The sequence below is a fragment of the Mustela lutreola genome, chromosome 13, assembly GCF_030435805.1.
Source record: "Mustela lutreola isolate mMusLut2 chromosome 13, mMusLut2.pri, whole genome shotgun sequence".
In the NCBI taxonomy this organism is placed as follows: domain Eukaryota; kingdom Metazoa; phylum Chordata; class Mammalia; order Carnivora; family Mustelidae; genus Mustela; species Mustela lutreola.
The window spans coordinates 76,676,225-76,696,086 of NC_081302.1; the positions used below are offsets into that span (position 1 = coordinate 76,676,225).

Below are 19,862 nucleotides of genomic sequence, written 5' to 3' on the forward strand. Positions count from 1 at the left end.
GCTGATATAAAGTAGAGTTGTTGGGTTTTTTTGTTGTTGTTGTTGTTGTTTTTCTTTTTTTTTTTTTTTTTTTTTTTTTTGGTGGATTTCCTGCCTGTCTTTTTCTATGCCTATTTTCCAGTTTTATTGAGAAATAATTGACACACATAACTATAAGTGTGAGGCATACAGCATGATGGTCTGATTTATACACATTGTGAAATGGTCACCACAGGACGTTCGGCTAACATCCACCTTCTCACGCAGACATGGTAAAAAGAAAGGAAAAAAGAAATGTCTCCTTGTGACGAGCCCTCTTCAGAGCTTCACGCGCACAGCACTGAGCAGGCCAGGCAGGCCTGACCTTGGGGTTGCTCTGCCTGGTCCTCCGAGGGCTTTGGTCATTCTCTGCTTTAAAGAAAATAATTTTTTTTTCAAAGTAGAATCTAATTTTATTTTAATTTTTAAAAAAAATTTTATAAACATATAATGTATTTTTATCCCCAGGGGTACAGGTCTGTGAACCGCCAGGTTTACACACTTACAGCACTCACCATAGCACATATCCTCCCCAATGTCCATAACCAATTTTAATTGAAGAACGTTGTTCCTGATTTCCTAGCAAATTTAAGTTCCGACCAAGGCCTATATGGTCCAATCCCTCAGCCATCTTCTGGGTGGCTCCAGGGTGCCATCTGCCTCCTGTGTCTCCAGCGGGCTACCCACACACTCAGGTCTTTCCACACACGCGCCTGTCGTAGCCCTTCAGTGCGTGGCCCTTGTGCCTCATATTGGGAGGCATAGCTGGAGCGCCGCCCTGCCAGCTTTCTCCGGCCCGGCCTGTCCGTACTCCACACTTTGGAGAGAATCACCCTCCCTGTGAGGGTGGAGCTCTGCAGGCCTCATTTACCTTTACATGGCTTTGACCTAAGCACCCTCAGCGCCGTAAGTCCCGTCAGATGCCACCTTGCAATTCTGAGGGCTGCGCAGGCCCCAGCGCTGCGGCTCCTGCAGTCCGCAGGACTCACTTCTGCACCCGGACTTCTGAGTTTTCTCATGTGCTTACCTACCTCCACTCTTTCTCTGTGTGAACTCATTCTTTTTAAAGATTTTTTATTATTATTTGAGAGAGAACACAAGGGAGGAGTAGAAGCAGGCTCCCCACTGAGCAGAGGGCCCAATGTGGGACTTGATCCGAGGACCCTGAGCTCATGACCCAAACCGAGGCAGCCGCTCACCCAGGTGCCCCTCAGTCTGAATTCCGTTCGGCAAATTTCCTAAACCCTAACTTTGGTCATTGTTCTGTTCATTTCCCTGTTTAGGGATCTTGGGGTTGCAGAAAAGCCCCTTCATGATCTGTCCCCCTGCCCAGTCCCCCTTCCTGCCCACCACTCCCCTCGCTTCTTCCCACTGCTTGCCTCATTTAAGAACCGCCATCACACCTGTGCCTACTCAGGCTGACTTGGCTTAAGTGGCATTACCTCTTTTGGGGAGGGAAATCTTTACAAACCTCCTGGGGCTAGCCACTTTTTTTTTTCTTTATTTTAAAAGTTTTTGTTAGGGGCACCTGGGTGCTCAGAGGATTAAGGCCTCTGCCTTTGGCTCAGGTCATGATCCCAGCTTCCTGGGATGCCCCACATTAGGCTCTTTGCTCAGCAGGGAGCCTGCTTCCCTTCCTCTCTCTGCCTGCCTCTCTGCCTACTTGTGATCTCTGTGTGTCAAATAAATAAAATCTTTAAATAAATAAATAAAAGGTTTTGTTAAACTATACTTTTCTGGTCATGGATGTGTACTAGGAAGAAGAAAAACTTGCTAGGAAGGTGCTTAATTAGCGCTATCTGTAGCAGATTTTAAAATTGGACATTTGGGGCACCTGGATGACTCAGTCATTACGTGTCTACCTTTGGCTCAGATCATGATCCCAGTGTCCTGGGATTGAGCCCCTAGTTGGGCTCCTTGCTCAGCGGGGAGCCTGCTTCTCCCTCTCACACTCCCCCCGCCAGTGTTCCTTCCCTCTCTCACTGTATTTCTCTCTGCCAAATAAATAAATATTTTTAAAAATAAATAAAATAAAGCCGAACATTAAATATCAGATTCTCTACCTTCTGAAGAGCCTGGGCATTCCAGAGGGAGAATGTCAGCCTGGTGTCCCTTGTGTGTCTGTCCCAGAATCCCCTCCAGGCTGCCACATTACATCTCATTATGCCTCCTTGGGCTCCTCTTGCTGGGGCCATTTTCTCAGACTTCCCTTGCTTAGGAGGACCTTGACAATGGCGAGCACTGGTCGGGGGTGTTGTAGGATGTCCTCTATTGGAATCTGTCTGCTTTTCCCCCCTCTTAATTAGATCTTAATTAGACCGGGGTGATGAGTTTGCAGGTCGAGTGCCATTGTCCTCATGTGACAGCGAGGCTGCCTACTGTCAGCACGACCTGTGGCTGTTGGCGTTGACCTTGTCCACCTGGCCTGATAGAGTGTGTGTCACGTTTCTCCACAGTAAACTTGCTTGCTCTTCCCTCTACGCTATCGCCCCGGATAGAAGTCACTGTGCACAGCCTGCATAGGTGTGGGGAATTACACGCTCCATTCATTCTGGAGCCGGTCAGCGAAACGAAGAGTTCTCTGGTGCTGCCTTAGGGAGGCCTTGTGGATGGAAAGAAGGGAATCCAGAGAATTTAGAGGGTTTGGTCTCTCAAGATACTGTGCCATGTGAGCAGGTTGGAGTCCTCACACTCCAAACTAGCTACAGCCCTTTCTCACGAAAAAGACAATGCGGTCTGCAGATGCTATTCTGTATGTAACTTCCAGACTTGGTTTCCATTCTTCTGTACAGTGAAATAGGCTGTGGCTTTATGATTCCTCAAGTGTTTGAAGCCTGAGCTAAGTCGATGGTTTAAATTTGAAGTTAACAAACCTACATTTCATCTGCTAAGGGCACTCCAGGCTGTTAATCCTGCTTAAAGCACCCACGTGATAGTACACCGAAGTCCCATTAATTCAGACCTAACTAATTGGGAATTTGAAAGCTTAAACGGAGTTGCAGTTACCTTGGCATTGTATATAAGGAAGGAGTATTTTAAATCAACATTTAAAAAGTGAGAGTAGGGTGGGGCGCCTAGGTGGCTCAGTGGGTGGAGCCTCTGCCTTCAGCTCAAGGCAAAATCTCAGGGTCCACATGGGCTCTCTGCTCAGAGGGGAGCCTGCTTTCCCCTCTCTCTCTCTGTCTGCTCCTCTGCCTACTTCTTGTGATCCCGCTCTCTGTCAAAAAAAAGAAAAGAAAAGAAAAGAAAGAGTAGGGTATTAAAGCTGCATCTGAAGTATACAGTTTCCAAGTTGCCTTAAATACTTTTGGAGCCCTCAGACCCATTCATTCGAATGATCCGTAGTTCTCTCTCCCATGTGGCCATTTAAATTGGAGTCCACCTATTGTCTACTGTGTGCGGGACACCCAAGCTCTGAATCACCTCTTTATAACGCCTGATTTCATCTTCGTAATTGATGCCTTCTTCCATTGGTCCATATCCAGTGATAAAACCCTGCAGCTTAGCCGCCCAGAAACTAGCAAGGAAGTCATGAAGCGAGCTCCTTCTCTGAAATCTCTCTCCCCTGCCTGCTGGAGGAAAGGTTTCAACTCCTCAGGGTCCTTATTAGAAAGCCCTTGCCATTTTACAGTGTAAATCTACTCCCTTGAACTATGCTAGCAATTAATTTCTATGGCAACACAAAAGCTCTTTAGAAGTAAACTTGAACTCGTAGGCGCAGTGCCTACTGGCTGGAAAGTACCCAACGTAAGAGGTGCTGAAATGAAACACAAGGGAGTAAAAGACAAGCCGTGGAAGACTGGCACCTCCCTGCACACAGCAGAAGGCATGCCTCCAGCCAGGAGAAGCGTGGCTGCGTGCAGAGCTCTCAGAGATTTCTGTCGGAACTGTAGTCACTCACTGCACATCATGCTTTGAAGTTGGGCTGTTTTGCAAACTACTTCCAGTCCCTGCCTTGTTCCTCAAAAGTTCTCAGTTTTAAGGATGAATTCAGCAAGGACCCTTCTTGAATTTCCCCAAACTAGCCAGTCGTTGAAGAAAGGTCATGTTGGAAACATTGACCGCTTAGACTCTGACATAGAACGACAGCTTTTAAAAATAAAGGATATCTGAGGAGCCTGGGTGGCTTAGTGGGTTAAAGCCTCTGTCTTCAGCTCAGGTCATGATCCCAGGGTTCTGGGATTGAACCCCATGTCGGGCTTTCTGCTCAGCAGGGAGCATGCTTCCTCCTCTCTCTCTCTCTCTGCCTACTTGTGATTTCTGTCAAATAAATAAATAAAAATCTTAAAAAAAAATAATTAAAATCAAATAAATAAAATTTTAAAATAATAAATAAATAGATAGATAGATAGATAGATAGATAAAGGACATCCTTACTGCACCAATATTTTATTAGGAAATCTTGTCTCACCCACAGCTCTGCAAGAATGTCCAAGGTCCCAGGAAGTGTTGAGTCCCATACTCATGCCTAAGACCCTCCCAGGGAAGCGACACCCCAGAGTACTTTTGCAGAGCTGCCCCCTCCCTTCTGTGCCCCTTTCCCTCCTCGATGGTCGAAGCAAGCCTCTGGCTATGGCTTGTCCTCTGGGGACCCCCAGGATCCTGAGATCATGCTGTCACACCTGGGATATCGCCCCACTTCACCGCTTGAACACTTGTAAGCCAGGAATGTCCCCCACAGGGGTAGACCCCTAAGTCTTTCAATCATGCACCTAGTTGTCCATAGAAACTTTGCAGTAGGCTCCTTCAGGCAGGTGCCTCCCCTCAGCTGTTTCCACAGCCAGATCACCCGCACAACTGGTTCCCACCCAGGCCCCTCGGCCTCTGGAGCTGCCGCAGGCACCACAGTGGGAGCTGGAGGTAACTCTTGAGGTGGTTCAGCATCTTCTTCTGAGGCTGGGGCTGTCGGTCCAAGAAGAGAAAGTATCAACCCCATGATTGATTTTTGCATCGCTCCTAAATCAAGGAAAACTTCCCCACCGTTCAATGTTCTCTGAGTCCAGGAAGCAATCCCTAGAGGGTCTCCCCTGATAGCAGGTCATGGGCACAGGGATCTGAGGCTACTCCTTACTCCCGGCCCACCAGATGACGGAGGCTAGCTCTGGGCGGCCTCTGCTGTTCCCTGCACAGGTCTATATCAGCCACCCCCTGTCTTCCTCAGATCAGCATCTCTCTGGTTCTCCTCCCTCTACCCCTCCCCCTGCTTGTGCTCTTTTCCCTCTAATAAAGAAATAAAATTCTAAAACAATACATAAAAGATTGAGTGTCAAAGTGTACCTTGAGGCCTGGCCGGAAACACCCTTCTGTATGTATTTTCTTGTCATCTTTCCTCTTGTGCTGATGGCATCAGAGGTGCATGTCATCCCAGGGAGGGAGAAGGCCGATGGTGGAGGGACTCTGGGTCCTCAATGACCACATATAGGATTTCAGTCTCTAATCTGAAGAACCACTCAGCACTGTCATGGGGCGAGGGGGGGTGGACTCTGAGGTGACAGGCTACCAAAATCTGGGGAGTTACTTGGTCATTCAGCGTAATGTAATATAGCTCCGTACAGCATGTGGAAATGACCAAGTTCACTTCAATAGTGATCAGCCTAAAACCTTTAAAGAGGATCAAAGGGGCACCTGGCTTCCTCAGGCACTAGGATCCTTGATCTCAGGGTTATAAGTTCGAGGCCCACATCAGGCACAGTTAACTTAAAAAACAAAACAAAAGGCTTACACAGGACCAAAATCAGTGAGGCTCAAACAACGGAGCTGGTCTGTGCTGGGACAGATCCTGTCTCCCGTTCATTCAGCCACTGGGCACTGCGCACTCAGATGGTGCCAGGGCTTATCAGCCCAGCGGGTTCTCCTCGTGAGAGCTCAGGGTCTAGAGGAGAAGATGGACAAACGAGAAACCAAAATGTGAACGGGAAAAGCGATTGCTCCACAGCAAAAGAGCAAGGGACACAACTAAGGCCCGAACTCCACCCGGTGAGGGGTATGACAAGGCTGTGCTGAGATGACACGGAGAATTCCTGCGGGAGGAAAAGAAGGAGACAGCCCTGCACAAATGCGAGTGCATTCCACCTGGCGGAGGGCACCATGGAGCAGAGGACTGGAGGTTAGAAAGGGGGCCAGGGTGGCCAGAGAAGCTGAGGAAGGACCAGAGTGGGAGGGGAGGAGGGCCAGGGCCCGGGAAGTTGGTCAGTATCAGTGCCCTTCTCCCAGGGCTGTGTGACCGCACTTCCCCACACTCAGTGGCTGAACCCACAAATGCTGCCTCGTGGTCTCAAGGGATCAGGAATCCAACAGTGCTCCGCTGGGGGCTCCTTCCAGAGTCTCTCCTTACGCTGGGCTGCTGACAACACCAAGGGACAACCTGCTTCACCAAGAACCTGAGCGCACTCAGGGGCATGTGCCAGATACAGACCATCTCAAAGACCTGACTTCTGTCTGCTGTGGGCCCACATGGCTGGGCCACGTGCCTATGTCTGGGTCATGGTTCAACCTAGGGGCTTGTGCTCCAGTATGAAGATTGGAGAGAGAACATGGATCCGACTCAACATGGGGCTGGGCAGTGAGTTTTGGAACGAAATCTCAGAAGGGCCTTTGGGTCACGTTGCCACGTTGTATGACATGGAAGTGAATCACCAAGTCCGGACTACAGTCTGGGGAGGGGGTCACAAAAACATGTCTACAGAGGAGTTGGGGAACCAATGGAGCCCCCGAAGGGAGACTGTGAAGATCCCTGCAGGGTCCGGGCCTTGCCCAGAATCAGACTGGTAGGGAGGCTTAGAAGGCATGAACCCAGCTCTTTGAGTGTCCTCAAAGTTGGGGTCCTGCATGCACCTAGCCATTCACTGGGGGCTCTGGAAAAGGTTGTCTAGAAGGAAGGGGCTGTCGACCTGGAAATGTTATGGGGCTGAGGGTGATCATTGATATCCTAGATAGGACACATCTCCCCAGGTTCTTGTCTGAGGAGGATACCAGCTCATGGCGACCCACTGCATGGACCCCTACCTGCATTACACCCTTTGGAAAGGAGGGAACGGCCTGCATCCCAGGACAGGCGGTCTCTAGGGGTAAGGGTACATTCTGACCATCAAGGGCCAACTCCAGTCCCTTCTTTAGGGTTTGCATTGAAAATTCAAAGCCTAAGATCGTGGGAAGGTATTACCCAGCCCTCTGTAGGTGAAGCTGTCCTCTTCTGGGAATCCAGAATGTGAGCACCGATGAACACATGTGTGCACACAGGAGCAAGTGTGCTTGTGCACACAAATACACACACCCCAGGAGGGACTGTGGGGTGGGATCCCATTAGTAGCAGATTCCAAGAAGTTGATAGGATGGTTGATTGATGGATTTGAGAGAGAGACAGGGGGAGAATGGGGAGAAGCAGAGGGAGAGACAGAATCCTCAAGCAGACACTGCCCTATGGACACAGCCAGCTCTATGAGGAACACAGCCTCAGGACACGGAGACCATGACCTGAAGCAAAACCAAGAGCCTTAGGCTGAACTCAATGAGACACTGAGTCACCCGATTCTTTTTCGGACTCTGGGCTCTCTTGTCCCACCTCTTGCAGAAGTCCCTGAGATCTGGGGGCTCATTCTGCCCTCCAAGCCCCAACCCTCCTGGTGGCCACAGCACTGACTCATGTCTCCTCTGATTCACCTCAGGGGGAAAATGGCTCAACCAGGAAGAGGACGAGGACCTCACTGCTGATGGCGGAGCGGGCCGACAAGCTGGAGGCCGCCATTGATCACCTGGTGCCTGCCGTCCTCAGACAAGATCTACACTGTGTCCACACCTTTCTGGACACATACGACACCTTTGCCGGCACCGGGGAGGTGCTGGACCAACTATGTGCAAGGTGAGCACCCTCCCCTGCCCCTAACTGTCCCGTGGGAATAGGCCAATGCCTGGTTGTGAGACTTTGGAGGGTCCCCAAGCTTCAAATTTCCCCTTGCTCCTAACTGGGGCAGAGGTATTATAGGGACTCAGTGGCAGGTGTCTGAAAGGACACGTGGCAGCCTACGCTGGTGGAAAAGTCTGCTAGAGGGCCTGTTGGCATGCTCTTTGAACATTCCCGTGCCCCTCATGATGAAGCCTCTGCCTAATCCCTGACTCTCACTGTGATCTTGAGCTGGGCTCCTTTGCCATTGAAAGGGAGAGCTGAGATTCCTTCTGGGGTCTGTGTCTGGGTGAATGCAGAGCAGGCATCCCTGTAGGTGAGCAGGGCCAGGCCCACTCAGATGTCGGTGATGGGCTGGTTGGGGCCCTTTCATTCAGCAAGCATTCAGGAAGCCCTAGTAGGTGGAGGCAATTATCTCAGAGCTGAATGGGATCCCGGCACAGAACAGACAGCACCCCAGGGCTGCAGGCTAGTCGAGTGTCAGATGATTAGAGCCAACATCCACAAACATCTCATGTGATGCCCCCTGGCCTCCTCTAGATTCGGATGCTATTACTCCACGTATGAAGAGGTCAACAGACCCCAGGAGCAGCGCGACATGTGAGTAAGCTTTGGCTGCTCCAGGAGGGCCTTCCCTCTCCAGCAGGGCAGTAAGGGTACTGTGAGTTCGAGGGGCTGATGGACCTTCACGCACACCTCTGTGATTCCTGCTTTACGGTAAAGGTCTGAGAGCTTCTACTGGAAACTGGGAAGGGGCCCTGGGGAGCTGGGGTAGGTGTGTGAGCACTGTGGGAGAGCAGAGGGGGTTGGAGGACAGCTTCAACCCCTGAGAGGGTCATGCTCCATCCCTGCCCCCTCCCAGCCCTCTCTCTGCCCCAATTCTGGGACCCAGAACGCAGGATTTAGGAACCATCGCACAGCAGTCTGTTGGCACCTGCACTCGGTGCTCAGAGGGGGCTCAGGGAGACTGGTGACCCAGTAGAGCCCAGGGAGCAGCAGACATCCCACACCCTGTGGGAGGTGAGTGTCAGTGGAAACAGACCCACTCTCATGGCACCTAGTGACTGGGCAGAGGATGTAACGGTGGAGGTATGGGGAGGGTCCTGGGAAGGCCTGGCTAGAGACAGAGTCCCTTTGTTCCCTCCTCGGTTGGATCTTCACGGAGCAGAGGCGAGTGCAGTGAGGGTAATTAAGAGGCCAGACACCACCCCTCCCTGGACACATGCAGTTGAAGTGGCACGTGGGCAAGGAGACAGACTGAGTGTGTCCAGCTCCCCTAAAAAGTCCAGAAATGCTCACCCCTTTGATCAAGGACTCCCACTCCCAGAGGCTTTTGGCCAGCCCGCCGTCTGGTAGCAGGCCTTTCTTGGGCAGGACTGCCAGGTCGCAGGTGGACAAGGAGTCCGAGTGGTCTCGGACAGGAGCTGGAAGCCCAGGGGCCCAGGTTCCCACATGGGTTCCCTGGGATATTGGTTTGGATGCATACCCTGTCCTCTGACTTCTCTGTCTCCATGTCTGTCCCCAGGGCCATCTATGCCATCCTAAACACCTGGGTGGAAAAGTATCCAGGGGATTTTGTGCAGCCTCCAGCGTTTCCCAGCTTGCATACGCTGCTGGCCTACCTGCAGGTCTATGTGCTGTGCTCGGACCTGTAGCGCCGTGCCCAGCTTCTGCTTCCAGAAAGGCAACGCGCTGCCAGAAAGACCACGGAGCCAGAGGCTGGGGGTGAGTAGGACTGGGGGTAACTGGTGTGGGCCTGAGGAGGAGGCAGGGTGGGCCACCCTGAGGAAGCCTCCGTAGATTGTAGTTGGGCCGAAGAGAGTGAGTCGTCTCAGATCCCTGTCCCCATGGGCTTCCGTTGGGGACACCTACCGGGGGCTGGGTCTTGAACGCAGGCCACACTGAGTGGTGGGGAAAGGGAAAGGCTAGAGGGAAGTCAACCAAGCTGATGATGCTTTCTCTTCTCGGAGCTACAGCACCGGCCCCAGAGCGAGATCAGGATGTGTCTCAGGAAGTTGTTCCAGCAGCCACTCTGGCACCCGCTGCACCTCTGTGGCCTGTGCTGGCCCCCTCCATCTCTGCTATGGCTGCTCACTATGGGTTAGGAAGACCAGTGACCCCCCCTGACTCATTGGGGCCAGGGCAGATGGTCGTCAGGGCCCTCGTTCACTTCTCTGCCACGGAAGAGCCACCAGGCCTTTTGACTTTTCTGGATGACCAGCAGGGTCCTGCCCCCGAGCTGCCGCCACCTGCCTCCGTGGAGCAAGCAGGCTGGGCCCCGGAGCAGCAGCTTGTGCTGGCTGCAGCTCCAGAGCATGACTCCCCCTCCCCCGTCATTTCCTTCTTTATCGCATTTGTGTTCTGTGTTCACCTCTATAATTACTTCATATATTTTATTAATTAAATAAAGTAGAATTTGAGTTTACATAGCATTTTACTTGCATCCTTTGCAGTGGGATATGGAGGTCTCATTAGGTCCATTCAGGGTGTTGCACAACCATGTCATTCTACGACGTTTCCGTCACAGAGACACCCGCGCTCCTCATCGCTCACTGCTCTGTCCCTCGCCCAGTCCCTGCAACCGCTGCTCTGCTCTCTGTCTCGGCCACTTCACCTCCACTTGGATTTTCCTCTGCCTGGAATCCTACACTATGGCCTTCTGTGTGTGTCTGCAGAACATAAGAGTGATTCCCCTCTTTTCAAACTTTGTTATACAAATAACATTTTATTACATAGGAATGTTCCTGAAAGAACAAAGATCACGGGAAGCCCCCAAATGAACTGTTTTCATTCTGAGCTAGGTTTCCCATTTAGAAGCATGCCTTGAAAAGCAGAAACCCCGAGAGAAATGTCTGGGTCCATGAGACACCTTTACATGCTTTCAATTTCCCTGGTAGTTGCGTTTCAACTATTCTGATGGGCATCTTATCAAATATTAAAATCATATCTTAAATATTCTCCTTTCTTGCTAACAAGTTAGGTCATCAAGAGGTCTTTAGGTTTTATTCAGACTATATCTATTTAGTCAATAATAATTTAAACATGAAAAAAAAAAGGCACGTTCCTTCTACCAAGGAATAACCCCCATCACACACGGCGTCCTTCTCTGCCTTTCCCTCTAAGTGTAGCGTGTGTGTGTGTGGGGGGGGTGTGCGCACATGTTTGTGACAGAGTGGGACAGGGAAAGTTCAGGGGCTCTGTTCTTGTTCTACCTAACGTCCCCTCAGTGGACTGACACTGTCGCTCTGTCCCCTTGGGCATTCTCAGTGACAGCATTCAGGAACCCCCTCTGTTGAGCAACTAATTCATATCCAGTTATTTGACTCTCATAATGTAAGTGATAAGCATGTCTGTGTCATAAATGTCTGTTTTTTTTAGAAATGATTCCTATAAACACCAACACCGAAACACACTTTACCCACATTTTTAGGGGACTGGCTGCTGGCTCCTCTATGCTGTCTTCATTAGGGAGAAGCATTGCTTTGGAAAGGAGGGATCCGGGATTCTATAGATGAGACCTGAAATCATGAGGAGGACAAGCCAGCAGTGATGACGTCGGGGCCCTGGGAGTGACCATAGAGCATTGGGGAGGCTGCCCACAGCGCCCTCATAGGTCCTCTCCCAGATGCTCCCCTGGCCCGTGTCCTGGAACCCACCTCACCCATGCCCTGTCCGGTGACACGCTCCCGCCACTCCAGCCCCCCGGGCTCAATCACCCAGACTCTCCCTGGAGCAACCAGAGCCTGCTCCAGGCCAGCAGAGGGGCACAGGCCAGGCCACTCCTCTCGGCTTGCTCCCTGTCCTTCCTGGCTGAACCCCATCCTCTCAGGGACGAACCTCCAAGGACAGTGCCGGTCAGCGGGTGACAGACAAGTGTTCATGCAGATGGAGTTTTAGTGGCAACAGCAAGAGCCACATGATCTGTGTGAGCAAGGGAGGCCTTTGCAATGCACATCGGCTGCTCATGGAAGCTGCAGGATGGACAGAGCCTCAACCAGGGCCTTTGGCACTGGACAGAGCTCATCCACACCCTCAGGATCCTCTGGCTGTGACCCCCTGACCCTGCCAAGCCCAACCTTGCTGAGATCTCTCTCCTCCCACAAAGTCGGGAAGGGGAGTCCCCTTGATCTGATGCTCTAATTGAGGTCGTCGTCAGTAACTCCTGTCTGTGCAGTTACTGGGCCACTGGTGGGCTGTTATTCTGCCTGCCAGCCTCAGTCTCCTCATCTGTGAAATGGTCCTAACACCTGCCCTACCATCTCATAGGATGACTATGAAGATCATACTGACCAACTGCGAGGTGTCGGAGGTCTCGCCAAGGGTTCTGCTTCTTCTAGACCACTCCCAGGTAAGTGATCACCCAACTATGCTGTGAGTTGGAGTACAGGGCTTTACAGAGTAGAAAGCCGGGATGTAGCTTCATGGTTTTCAGCCATTTTCCCTAACTGATGTCTGGGAACTCTGAGGCATTCAGGGCCCACCTGGTCTTCTGCGGACCACCAGGATACTGAGATCATGCTGTCACACCTGGGATATCACCCCACTTCACCCCTTGAACACTTTTAAGTCAGGAATGTCCCAGACAGGGGTAAACACCTAAATGTTTCAATCAAGCACCTGTCTGTCGATGGAAACTTTGCAGTAGGCTCCTTCAGGTAGGTGCCTCCCCTCGGATGTATCCATAGCCCTATCACCCGCATAACTTGTTCCCACCCAAGGGCCAAGGGCCAAGGGACAAGGCCAGTCCCTTACTAAGGGATTTCATTGAAAATTCGAAGCCTAAGTTCTTGAGAAGCTATTACCCAGCCCTTTGTAGGTGGGGCTGTCGTCTTCTGGGACTCCAGAATATGAGCACCGATGAAGACATGTGTGCACTCAGGAGCGAGTGTGCTTGTGCACACAAACACACACACACCCCAGGAGGGACTGTGGGGTGGGATCTGATTAGTAGCAGATTCCAAGAAGTTGATAGGAGGGATGAAATTGGGAGGTATTTCCTACCTGTGACAGCACTCCTCTAACATCAGAGCTATTATTCAACCTATGCCTGTGGACATCTGATAGAAAGACATGCTGGAATCATCCATATTTTGCAGAGAAGACCATCCCTGTCAGGCACAATGGCTTATCTAAGGTCCAAACCAGGTAAGCATAGAGACTTGTGTCTGAAACCAGGTGTGTTTGCAAGCTGGGGCACTGGCTGCTCCCAGACCTTCCCTGGGGGCCTGTTCCGAGGGGTGTGTTGGGGTCACTGTGTACAGATGAGATGTGTCCTTGCATGCAGAAGGGGGAAGAGGAGATGGCAGACCGGAGCACTGTTCGTGTAGGGGTCCAACCAGGAGTGGGCCCCGGTAGGGGATCACAGGCAGTGATGTCACTGCCTGGATCACAAAGGCCCACAACTTGTAACCCCTGCAACCAGGACACACACTCTAGTCCGGTGTCAGGGCTATTTGGATAGAAACGTCTGAGACAGAAAGATGTTTTCATCCTGTCTACGTACATCCCGGGGCTCTGGGAACCAGAACCCCCAAGAAAATGGCTTGTTTCCATGTTGCAGAAGTTGGCTGAAACCACCCCCGCGATGCCTCAGGATATTTCGAGGGAGACGCCATAAGGTACTTACTACTGAGGAGACTAGGCGATGCCCACCCCTCTGAACCGTGCTAGGGAAGCCCCATCCCTTCCTCTGGAGTTTGAGGGGAGGAGGGATATGTGGGGGTTCCCGCCCATGGGCTGGAGGAGGGTGAGCACAGTGGATACCCTGGTGATCCCTTCTTGTTCACACCAATGTCAGGGTGGGCAGGGTGCACCGGGGATTCCTGAGGTGACTCTGAGCTGTGCCAGAGCACATCCAAGGCCCTGAAGCTGGGCCACGTTTCTCTTCTTGGGGGAGGGCTCTGCCACCTGGGCTGTGGTGTGTCTGGAATGGAGCGCCCTGGGTCTGAAGACCAGCAAAGGCCTCCAGACAGGGCTCTAAGGTCTCCTGCCTGGCTGCCGGGCACTGTCTTTACAGAACGCTCCAGAGGACATGGTGCAGGAGCTGAATGTTGACATCCCCTGCTCTCATTCCCCAAAGGACAAGGAGCCGCACAGGGCCAACAGAGTCTGGCGCTGGCTCAGGGTGAGTGCAGGTGCTGGGGAGACTCGACCCCTGGGAATCCGGTGCAGCACCAAGGGCCCCACTTCCTAGAAGCCAGCCTGGCCTCCTAGAGTCCTGTACTCCTGTGAATCTGCATCCCCTCTCTTCCCCAAACTGGCCCTCATGGTCCTGCCCACGCCTTGGACAGAAGTAGAGCCATTGTCCACATACTTATAGGAATATCATTAAAGAGACTTTAGACCAGATCTCATCCCGTTGATCTAGACTCCTTTTGCCCTGTGCTAGGCATTTTCCTAACTCGTGCTCCCAGGTGGCCCAACAGTACTTCCTCAAGTTATACAAATCTTGCAAATGATCATTTGCAAGAGTGAGTTGGGAGACTCTGATCCAAAGGGACATGGGGCCCATGGTACTCTGTCTCTTGCTCTGTGCTTTTGTTTTGATGGAACACATCATTGGGTCCCCGAGGGTCAGGAACAGGGGCCTCACTGCACTGCATGGTAGTCCAGAAGGCCAGTCATTTATCACCAGCAACGAGCCCTTTACAGGGGCAGGACTGGATATAATCCCCTTCTGTGGCCAATGAACAGTGCTGCATCCTACAGCCTCCGTGCCCTCCTATCCTAAGCCCTCTCACCTAAAACGTCTGTGTTCTCATCTCAAGAATGAGATATGTTGGGTGCCAGGGTGGCTCAGGGGGTTCAGCCTCTGCCTGCAGCTCAGGTCATGGTCTCACGATCCTGGGATCAAGGCCCACGTTGGGGGGTCTCTGCTCAGCGGGGAACCTGCTTCCCCATCTCTGTCTGGCTGCCTCTCTGCCTACTTGTGACCTCTCTCTGTCAAATAAATAAATAAATAATCTTTAAAAAAATAAAAAGAATGGGCGATGTCATCAGAAATCACAGGATCCATGCCACTCATGCAGGGACGTGCTACCAATACTCCGCTCACAAAAGGACCTGAGATACTAGCAAGTTCAGACATCATTTTTTTCAATTCTTTGTATGGATACCAAGAACATATTCTCTTTTGCTTTAAGGTTTCTTTCTTTCTTTCTTTCTCTCTTTCTTTCTTTGAATTTTATTTCTTTATTTGACAGACAGAGATCACAAGTAGGCAGAGAGGCAGGCTGAGACAGAGAGGGGAAGTAGGCTCCCCACCGAGTAGAGAGCCCGATGCGGGGCTCGATCCCAGGACCGTGAGATCATGACCTAAGCCAAAGGCAGAGGCTTTAACCCATTGAGCCACCCAGACACCCCTTCCTTAAAGGGTTCTTAATTGATTGGTTGATTGATGGATTGAGAGGGAGGCAGGGGGAGAGTGGGAGAAGCAGAGGGAGAGACAGAATCCTCAAGCAGACACTGCCCTATGGACACAGCCCTACGAGGAACACAGCCTCAGGACATGGAGAGCATGACCTGAAGCAAAACCAAGAGTCTTAGGCTGAACCCAATGAGACACTGAGTCACCCGATTCTTTTTCGGACTCTGGGCTCTCTTGTCCCACCTCTTGTAGAAGTTCCTGAGATCTGGGGGCTCATTCTGCCCTCCAAGCCCCAACCCTCCTGGTGGCCACAGCACTGACTCATGTCTCCTCTGATTCACCTCAGGGGGAAAATGGCTCAACGAGGAAGAGGAATAAGACCTTGATACTATGGAACACTCGTGCCAGTTCATTGGAGGCCATAATAGATTACCTGGTGACTGCCGTCATAAAAGAAGATCTAAACTATGTTCACATGTTTCTCGAAATACATCGCACCCTTGCTACCACCCAGGAGGTGCTGGGCCTCCTCTTTGCAAGGTGAGCACCCTCCCCTGCCCCTAACTGCTCCGTGGGATTTGGCCAATGCCTGGTTGTGAGACTTGGCAGGACCCCAAGCTTCCCCAAGCTTCCCTTGCTCCTAACTGGGGCAGAGGTATTATAGGGATTCAGTGGGGTCTTGTAGGGAAAGAACACTTGGTAGCCTGCGCCAGTGGAAAAGTCTGTTGTTGGGCCTGTGGGCATGCTCTTTGAACATTCCCGTGCCCCTCATGATGAAACCTCTGCCTCATTCCTGACTCTCACTGTGATCTTGAGCTGGGCTCCTTTGCCACTGAAAGGGAGATCTGAGATTCCTTCTGGGGACTGTGTGTGGGTGAATCCAGAGCAGGCAACCCTGAGGGTGAGCAGGGGCCAGGGCAACTCAGATGTCGGTGATGGGCTGGTTGGGGCCCTTTCATTCAGCAAGCATTCAGGAAGCCCCAGTAGGTGGAGGCGATTGTCTCGGAGCTGAATGGGATCCCTGCACAGAACAGAGAGCACCCCAGGGCTGCAGGCTAGTCGAGGGTCAGGCGGTGAGAGCCAACATCCACAGACATCTCATGTGATGCCCCCTGGCCTCCTCTAGATTCGGATGTGTTTACTCCACGTATGACGAGGTCGGCGGACCCCAGGACCAGCGCAACATGTGAGTAAGCTTTGGCTGCTCCAGGAGGGCCTTCCCTCTCCAGCAGGGCAGTAAGGGTACTGTGAGTTCGAGGGGCTGATGGACCTTCACGCACACCTCTGTGATTCCTGCTTTACGGTAAAGGTCTGAGAGCTTCTACTGGAAACTGGGAAGGGGCCCTGGGGAGCTGAGGTAGGTGTGTGAGCACTGTGGGAGAGCAGAGGGGGTTGGAGGACAGCTTCAACCCCTGAGAGGGTCATGCTCCATCCCTGCCCCCTCCCAGCCCTCTCTCTGCCCCAATTCTGGGACCCAGAACGCAGGATTTAGGAACCATCGCACAGCAGTCTGTTGGCACCTGCACTCGGTGCTCAGAGGGGGCTCAGGGAGAGTGGTGACCCAGTAGAGCCCAGGGAGCAGCAGGCATCCCACACCCTGTGGGAGGTGAGTGTCAGTGGAAACAGACCCACTCTCATGGCACCTAGTGACTGGGCAGAGGAGGTAACGGTGGAGGTATGGGGAGGGTCCTGGGAAGGCCTGGCTAGAGACAGAGTCCCTTTGTTCCCTCCTCGGTTGGATCTTCACGGAGCAGAGGCGAGTGCAGTGAGGGTAATTAAGAGGCCAGACACCACCCCTCCCTGGACACATGCAGTTGAATTCAAATGGCTCGTGGGCAAGGAGACAGACTGAGGAGTGTGTCCAGCTCCCCTAAAAAGTCCAGAAATGCTCCCCCCATTGACCAAGGACTCCCACTCCCAGAGGCTTTTGGCCAGCCTGCCGTGTGGGAGCAGGCCTGTCTCAGGCAGGACTGCCAGGTCGCAGGTGGACAAGGAGTCCGACTGGTCTCGGACAGGAGCTGGAAGCCCAGGGGCCCAGGTTCCCACAGGGGTTCCCTGGGATATTGGTTTGGATGCATACCCTGTCCTCTGACTTCTCTGCCTCTATGTCTGTCCCCAGGGCCGTCTATGCCATCCTGGATATGTGGGTGGAAAGGTATCCAGGGGATTTTGTGCAGCCTCCAGAGTATCCCAACTTGCATGCTCTACTGGCCTACCTGCAGGTCAATGCGCCTGGCTCGGACCTGCTGCGCCGTGCCCAGCTTCTGCTTCCAGAAAGGCAGCGCGCTGAGACCACAGAGCCAGAGGCTGGGGGTGAGGAGGACTGGGGGTGAATGATGTGGGCCTGAGGAGGAGGCAGGGTGGGCCACCCTGAGGAAGCCTCCATAGATTGTAGTTGGGCCGAGAGGAGTGAGTTATCTCAGATCCCTGTCCCCATGGGCTTCTGTTGGGGACACCTTCCAGGGGCTGGGTCTTGAACACAGGCCACGCTGAGTGGTAGGGAAAGGGAAAGGCGAGAGGGAAGTCAACCAAGCTGATGATGCTTTCTCTTCTTGGAGCTACAGCACCGGCCCCGGAGCCAGATCAGGATGTGTCTCGGGAAGTGGTTCCAGCAGCCACTCTGGCACCCGCTGCACCTCTGGGGCCTGAGCTGGTCCCCGCCATCCCTGCTGCGGCTGCTCACTATGGGATAGGAAGACCAGTGACCCCCCCTGACCCGTTGGGGCCAGGGCAGATGGTCGTCAGGGCCCTCGTTCACTTCTCTGCCACGGAAGAGCCACCAGGCCTTTTGACTTTCCTGGATGACCAGCAGGGTCCTGCCCCCGAGCTGCCGCCCCCTGCGTCCGTGGAGCAAGCAGGCTCGGCCCCCGAGCTGCCGCCCCCTGCCTCCGTGGAGCAAGCAGGCTCGGCCCCCGAGCTGCCGCCACCTTCCTCCGTGGAGCAAGCAGTCTCGGTCCCCGAGCTGCCGCCCCCTGCCTCCGTGGAGCAAGCAGGCTCGGTCCCCGAGCTGCCGCCCCCTGCCTCCGTGGAGCAAGCAGGCTCGGTCCCCGAGCTGCCGCCCCCTGCCTCCGTGGAGCAAGCAGGCTCGGTCCCCGAGCTGCCGCCCCCTGCCTCCGTGGAGCAAGCAGGCTCGGCCCCCGAGCTGCCGCCCCCTGCCTCCGTGGAGCAAGCAGGCTCGGCCCCCGAGCTGCCGCCCCCTGCCTCCGTGGAGCAAGCAGTCTCGGTCCCCGAGCTGCCCCCACCTGCCTCCCTGGAGCAAGCGGCCTGGGCCCCCAAGCTGCCACCACCTGCCTCCGTGGAGCAAGCATGCTTCGCTCCCGAGGAGCACCTCGTGCTTGCTACAACCAGAAAGCGTGTCTTTCCCATCCCCCTTATTGCATTTTTTGTATTTCTTCTCTTTTGTGTGTATGTATATAATTACATACTAGATTTAATTAAAGACAGTAGAACTTGAGTTTACATAACATTTTACTTGCATTCTTTGCAGTGGGATATGGAGGTCTCATTAGGTCCATCCAGAGTGTTGCACAACCATGTCGTTCTGCAACGTTTCTGTCACAGAGACACCCGCGCTCCTCATCGCTCACTGCTCTGTCCCTAGCCCAGTCCCTGCAACCGCTGCTCTGCTCTCTGTCTCGGCCACTTCACCTCCACTTGGATTTTCCTCTGCCTGGAATCCTACACTATGGCCTTCTGTGTGTGTCTGCAGAACATAAGTGTGATTCCCCTCTTTTCAAACTTTGTTATACAAATAACATTTTATTAGATAGGAATGTTCCTGAAAGAACAGAGATCACGGGAAGCCCCCAAATGAACTGTTTTCATTCTGAGCTAGGTTTCCCATTTAGAAGCATGCCTTGAAAAGCAGAAACCATGAGAGAAATGTCTGGGTCCATGAGACACCTTTACATGCTTTCATTTTTCTGGATAGTCTGTTTCAACTATTCTAATGGGCATGTTATCAAGTATTAAAATTATATCTAAATTTTCTCCTCTTGCTAACAAGTTACGTCATAAAAGAGTTCTTTAGGCTTTATCCAGACTATGTTTATTTAGTAAATAATGATTTAAAGATGAAAAAAGGAAGGCATGTTCCTTCTACCGATGAACAATCCCCTATAATACACGGCATCCTTCTTCTCCGCCTTACCCTCAGTGTAGTGTGTGTGTGTGTGTGTGTGTGTGTGCGTGTGTGCACATGTGCGCACATGTATGTGACAGAGTGGGCTGGGGAAGGTTCCGGGGCTGTGCTCTTGTTCTTCCTTATGTCCCGTCAGTGGACAGACACTGTCGCTCTGTCTTCTTGGGCATTCTCAGTGACAGCATTCAGGAAACCCCTCTGTTGAACAACTAATTCATTTCCAGTTCTTTGACCCTCATAATGTAAGCGATAAGCACGTCTGTGCCATAAATGTCTGTTTCTTTAGGAATGATTCCTGTAAACACCAACACTGGGAAACGCTTTACCCACATTTTTAGGGGACTGGCTGCTGGCTCCTCTATGCTGTCTTCATTAGGGAGAAGCATTGCTTTGGAAAGGAGGGATCCAGGATTCTATAGATGAGACCTGAAATCATG

The 19,862-nt window shown here is 52.4% G+C and overlaps 2 protein-coding genes across 2 annotated transcripts; both read left to right on the forward strand.

Moving 5' to 3' along the window:
* Positions 1-11,897: 11,897 nt before the first annotated feature.
* LOC131814093 (ral guanine nucleotide dissociation stimulator-like) lies at positions 11,898-17,623 on the forward strand. Its single transcript, XM_059144780.1, has 7 exons — positions 11,898-12,266; positions 12,948-13,063; positions 13,479-13,536; positions 13,935-14,042; positions 15,631-15,824; positions 16,411-16,470; positions 17,404-17,623. Exons 1-7 carry the CDS (start codon positions 12,153-12,155, stop codon positions 17,615-17,617), a joined length of 864 nt encoding a protein of 287 aa, XP_059000763.1. The 5' UTR covers positions 11,898-12,152; the 3' UTR covers positions 17,618-17,623.
* A 197-nt stretch (positions 17,624-17,820) lies between these two features.
* Positions 17,821-18,748, forward strand: LOC131814092 (uncharacterized). The gene is made up of 2 exons (XM_059144778.1): positions 17,821-18,526; positions 18,572-18,748. Exons 1-2 carry the CDS (start codon positions 17,821-17,823, stop codon positions 18,736-18,738), a joined length of 873 nt encoding a protein of 290 aa, XP_059000761.1. The 3' UTR covers positions 18,739-18,748.
* Positions 18,749-19,862: the final 1,114 nt, after the last annotated feature.